General features: G+C 39.8%; 1 protein-coding gene across 1 annotated transcript; it reads right to left on the bottom strand.

Moving 5' to 3' along the window:
* Positions 1 to 384: 384 nt before the first annotated feature.
* myoz1b (myozenin 1b) lies at positions 385 to 4,677 on the bottom strand. Its single transcript, XM_013915064.1, has 5 exons — positions 4,668 to 4,677; positions 2,910 to 3,076; positions 2,745 to 2,814; positions 2,445 to 2,628; positions 385 to 904 (listed from the first exon to the last, which is right to left on the bottom strand). The coding sequence occupies exons 1-5, from the start codon at positions 4,675 to 4,677 to the stop codon at positions 673 to 675; spliced, it is 663 nt and encodes a 220-aa protein (XP_013770518.1). The 3' UTR covers positions 385 to 672.
* Between the last annotated feature and the right edge of the window lie 629 nt (positions 4,678 to 5,306).

The raw sequence follows: 5,306 nt of genomic DNA, 5'->3' as shown, positions 1-5,306 counted from the left end.
CGTTTTGGACGACAGAGCCTACAATAACTCCCTCTCCGTCTATTAGGACGAGGCGAAAGGATCCCTTTTGCCTCTCTGTCTCTTGACATAACCTCCTCTGTGATCCAGTTTCCTAGGGCCGCCCTTCTCATTTCCAAATGCCACTTCCCCGTAGCCATTTCTAATCTGTCTCACAATCTCAGCTATCAAATAAACACTCTTGTAAATAGTTTCCTCTGCTTCTTGGTGTCTGCATTTGGGTCCACTTCTTAGGCGAACTTTCAGTTCATGACAATATCATGTTAGGTCATTAAGAGTTAGTGTAAAAGTTTTCAACCTTGAGTTGCTTTCTTCCTTTTCTATTAATTTGTTACTTTCACATATGGAATGAGAAGCCAGCAGACATTCTCTAAAGGGGAAGTTTATTGCATAAATTGTTCTAAGAGTGCAGAGTGTTTGTCTGTTTTAGGTCTCACAGTATCTCAAAAGTCACAGACATTCATAGGTGAAGATGTAAAGGCTAAAGGCTAAAAGCTAAGACAGCACACAGTAGAGCAGGGGAGATAATTTGTCCTGTTCCATCACATCAATTTTAATAATTTATGTTTGTTTATTTTTTTTTACAATTAAAGTACATGTTGGGAGTTCTCACTGGACTTGTGAGTTATTAGGTGCTGCAAATTTAAAAGCTCATCACAGGTCATCTGTCTCTCCGTCAAAGGGGATCTCGAGATCTGTGTGGATGTGTGAATTGTCTTCACTGCAGACCCAGCCGATGGGCGTGCGGTTGAACGAGGGGCGCGAGCGAATGTCAGGCTGCAGTGTGGGCAGAGGTTCAGGCTCCTCGGTGGCAACATTGAGCTCTGGAAGCTCAAAGGTCAGCAACTTGGATGCCTTGTCATAACCGCCGTATGGCAGTGCCATCCTAAGGAGAAAAAGGATGACAAGTATTTTTGGTGTTAAGCAGTACAGTAAAGTAACTTCCAAATTAATAACTTTCAAACACAAAATGCAAAAAAAACCCCAAAAAAAACCCCATTTTCTTTTAAGGTTGACATACTCATTCCACACAACATATTTTGCTGACTGAATGAAAGAATTACTAGCTTAGAGAGTGGTAAGGTGAGGATCCTCATGTCAGAGTGTACCTCTGCCACACAGTCAACTAAACTATGACAAAGACATCAGCACAACTGCTAATAAAACCTCTCTTACTTCAATGCAGAGCCGTGTCAGCACCTCATTGAAATTTACTGGTTTTATCAAACTCAGCAGAGATGTAGATTTTACCTACTAAACAGCATCTTTAACATTTAGAAATTTAGTTTTCTGCTTAACTGTGAGCAAACATTTTGCCCCAGATGTCATTATCCTAATCTTATTTGAACCCTGGATCTCAGTCCATTGCAATACTGTTTATAATTCTTTCGAAGCACCATAAGAGCAGCTGTATCCTTTGCCATTACTAATGGGTCTGAATAAGCAATAAACCTTGATTGTATTACAACACAACAGGCTCCTGGACACAAATATGTAAAAAGGCCTCCTGCATGGGAGAATCGATGACAGCTAAGCTAAAGTTCACTGTAACTTCAACTCTGCAACATTTGGCTCAAACCTGTTGAAATGTGGGCCGATTGGCAAAAGGACAACTATCCCTATCTATGTCTGCACCAACATACAGGCATAGATAGAGGACAAATATACATAGAGACACTAAATACTAAAAGGGAGAAGTCATTCACACTCAAGTAAAATGAGAAAATCAAGCCAAGCCTGCTGGCATGTAACAAGATCCAAAATAGCCAAAGTCCAAAACTAACCTCAAGGAGTTGGAGAACAACCTCAATGAGTCTCAAAGTAACTTCAAAGAGTCTCAGAACAACCTTAGTCTGAAAACAACCTCAAAGAGTCTCAAACTAACATCAACATCAAATAGTGACAAAACAACACCTGAGACTCTCAATACAACCTCAAAGAGTTTTAAACTAATTTCAAGAAGCCTCTCAATGACCAAACAGAGATTTAAAAGTTTCACAAGACGCAAAGACATAGGATCCATTCTCATCAGTTCTCCCATGTATGAGGGACTTTTACATATTTGTTTCCAGGGGCCTGTTTTCTTATTATACATCCGAGATTGATTGCATAATCAGGTCCATTACTAATCACAGAGGACACAGCTGTGCAAGAATTATTAACTGTATTACAATGTACTGAGATCCATGGTTCAAATAAGATTAAGATAATGACATCGGGGACCAAATGTTGCTCAGTGGTAAGTGTTAAAGTACATTTTGAAATATCAGGAATGTTATACAGCAAGTAAAGGCTGTGTCTGTGGTGAGTAAAGCCATGGAAACAGATGGGAAGTAGGAAACTATTCACTGCTTCATGATTAAGGGGATAAAGCACTGGGTGTTGTTGTCATTATATACTTGAATAGTCATTCAGTAATACAGTACCTGTTGAAGCTCTTGTACTGATGTAGGTCTGGGTGTATCTGGATGGGTCCAGGCATGCAAGGCTTCATCGTGGCTTTCAGCTCCTCATTGTCCTTCATGGCCCGTTCCCATGGGGATATGTAGGTGCGTACATAGTCCTTCCTCTTCTTCTGCTTCTCCACCTCCTCATCCACAGTCTCCTTCACTACTGGGACATACAGGAATGGGGAGGAAAGAGGTGAGCACCACAGATATGACATGCATACTTTTAACAGAAGGAAGGCATCACAAATAGTGAAAAGAGAATTTCTGTGATCATACTTTCTTCCTTTGGCATCTCAGGCTTTGGAGGCACAGGGGGAGGGGACATAATCAGGTTCTGAAGGTTCTGCTGAAATATATTTAAAAATACAGAGGATATAATCTTATCAGATCACAAACATATATAGACAACACAAACACTTAGCGCCTCATATACACAGTCACCATGTTCTCGTTGGTCACAATGAACTTCTCGACTCTCTGCTGCCTCATCTTGAACATCTTGGACCCCTTGTTCGTGAGGAGGGAGAGCTCTTCGAGCATCACATCTTTGGGTGCCTTGATCTTGGTACCCAGATCGAACTCAGAGGCCTCAGGGTCTGTCTCATCGTCTGACAGTGTGCAGAGAGAAGATACCGTTACCCTAACTCACACATATATTATAAAAATACAGTGCTGCAGTGCTTCAAGGTGAATGTCAGTGACAAGTCATTCAAATTAATTGTATTTGTTATGGAATAGTGGTGATAGTTTCTTATTTATTTGTTAAATATGTGCAATAAATTAACTACAAAGAAATTTATAATACATTACATGAGAAAATTACGTGTAGTAATGTAATATTATTTTTGGATTACACTGCAATACCAGAAATGCCATTAAATCAAGTTACTGTGTCTTTCAGCGTAATACAATGTTGTAAGTGTAAAGCAACCAGTGATAATCAATGAAATTATGGCAATGCTGAAAGCAAAGACTCATCGAAATGTCAATATTTCAGCTCAAATGGATTTAATAGTGTTGCAATGGTTGGGTGAGTAAATAGTGTTGCGGTGCAGGCTCTGGAGAGGCCAGTCCATGACTGATAGTCTTCCACTGTTTGTTTTTCTGTCCTGGTATGGTTTTGCTCTATTGGCAGTGTGTTTGGGATCGCTGGCATTTTCCAGATGGTTTTGCAATGTGGATCCAAATTTGACTTTGCTTTTCTACCTTTATGACTTCATCTATTTTGACAAATTCTTCACTGGCCTGAATCCAGCACCAACCATGACGAAGCCTTCACCTTGTTTCACAGACAGATATAGCATTTCTCTCCTGAACTCCTCCATACAAACTGACAATGTTTCACCATCCAATAGACCTGTTGTCACTGATTTTTCAGTAATTTCAACAACTGGCTCAGTGGAAGTGAAATCCAACAAAGCTTAGCTCAAGACTTTGCTACTTTAAGATTGACATGTCGGTACATGTTTGTAGGCGGTTTCTCTGTCACATCCATCCCTTACCAATAATATGCTTTTGTTTTTTCAAAGATTGAACTCGGGGTGGGCAAAATGCTCAAATCAAGCTCCAAGTGTTAATTTCACAAAGTCAAAACAACACAAGGCTTCAAAAAGTGATGTGTGATATCTTGGTGGTTATGTTCATACATATATTTATTCTTTTGTTGCAGGGAAGTTATAAATAAACATTTACATTTTTATCCACATTATTCTTAATTCATATTATTTTTTATTCTGAAAAGTATCCTATATCTTGTCAAAAGTGGTAGCTATCGTGTGGGAAAGCTAAAATTGTTCAAAATGAGCCAAGGGTGGGAATGGCTGGATTAAATGAACATGTCTGCGTGCCAACAGAGAAGAGATCGCTTGCTCAACTTTGCAGAAATGCTGCAAATGAGAGGGAAGAGTCTGCTTCTGCCAGAATGAGTGTAAGAATGTCCAAAAAGTCTATCCTAAGCTAAGCTAACCACCTCCTGATGCCCTCATATTTAAAAAGTGGTCGTTTGGTCAAATACTTGGCAGTGAATAAGCATATTTCCAGAGATTTTTTTATTTTATTCGGTTTTATTAACATTTTCTTCATTTTCCCATTTGAATAAAATAAACCGAGCTATGATTTTTCGCCTTACACAATTTTTAGTCATTAACATTGTGGATTCAGCGGTTTGTACACCCATGTCAGCGGTACAGTTATTCTCACTTAAACCCATTTGGGAAATTAAAAAGTCCATTTAAGTGCCTGATATTGAATGAAGGATGTACAGCACAAGTCTCAAAAGTGTAGGTTTTTATTGTCAGGCTTCCAGATCATTGTTATAGTGATAAATTGGAGTAGAAACCTGCTGTGTGGTGTTAAAGGATGTGTTCATGTGAAACTGTGGGAGTTCTAGGGGCTAAGAGGCCGTAGCAATATGGAAGAAAAGTGCACTGGGGGATTTCACTGCAGCTTTTGTGGTAGAACTGTTTATGGAGGGAAATCCTTATAACACACTGCCTCCCTCTTGCTTCTCCTCTCTCTGTGATGGAGAGATCTGATAGATTTTACTGCTCCACAGAGCTCCTCATTAAACACTCTTCTCATCCACTACATACACTCTGATATCACTCATAACACCTGGAGTTGAGCCATAAACCAATGCACATTCTCACTCACATACACACACACACACACACACAAACACAAGCACATCTATAAAGCAGGGAGTTGGCATTGCAATGCTGCAGAGAGCTGTTAGCAGTACCTCGTAAATCAGACTTGGGCAAGTAGGTGTGTAGATTGTGTGTGTGTGTGTGTGTGTGTGTGTGTGTGTGTGTGTGTGTGTGTGTGTGTGTGTGTGTG

Source organism: Pundamilia nyererei, unplaced genomic scaffold (genome assembly GCF_000239375.1).
Source record: "Pundamilia nyererei isolate P.nyererei 1_Seehausen unplaced genomic scaffold, PunNye1.0 scaffold00253, whole genome shotgun sequence".
Classification (NCBI taxonomy): domain Eukaryota; kingdom Metazoa; phylum Chordata; class Actinopteri; order Cichliformes; family Cichlidae; genus Pundamilia; species Pundamilia nyererei.
The sequence above is the reverse complement of the archived record's forward strand: the minus strand, read 5'-3'. Positions and strand labels throughout refer to the sequence as shown.

What these genes read in the sequence shown, in the direction of transcription:
- myoz1b (XM_013915064.1), bottom strand. An exon ending in TGAGATGCCAAAGGAAGAAA is followed by an intron (nt 2,629 to 2,744) that starts GTATGATCACAG and finishes ATGTCCCAGTAG; the next exon opens with TGAAGGAGACTGTGGATGAG. An exon ending in CAGTACAAGAGCTTCAACAG is followed by an intron (nt 905 to 2,444) that starts GTACTGTATTAC and finishes TTTTCTCCTTAG; the next exon opens with GATGGCACTGCCATACGGCG.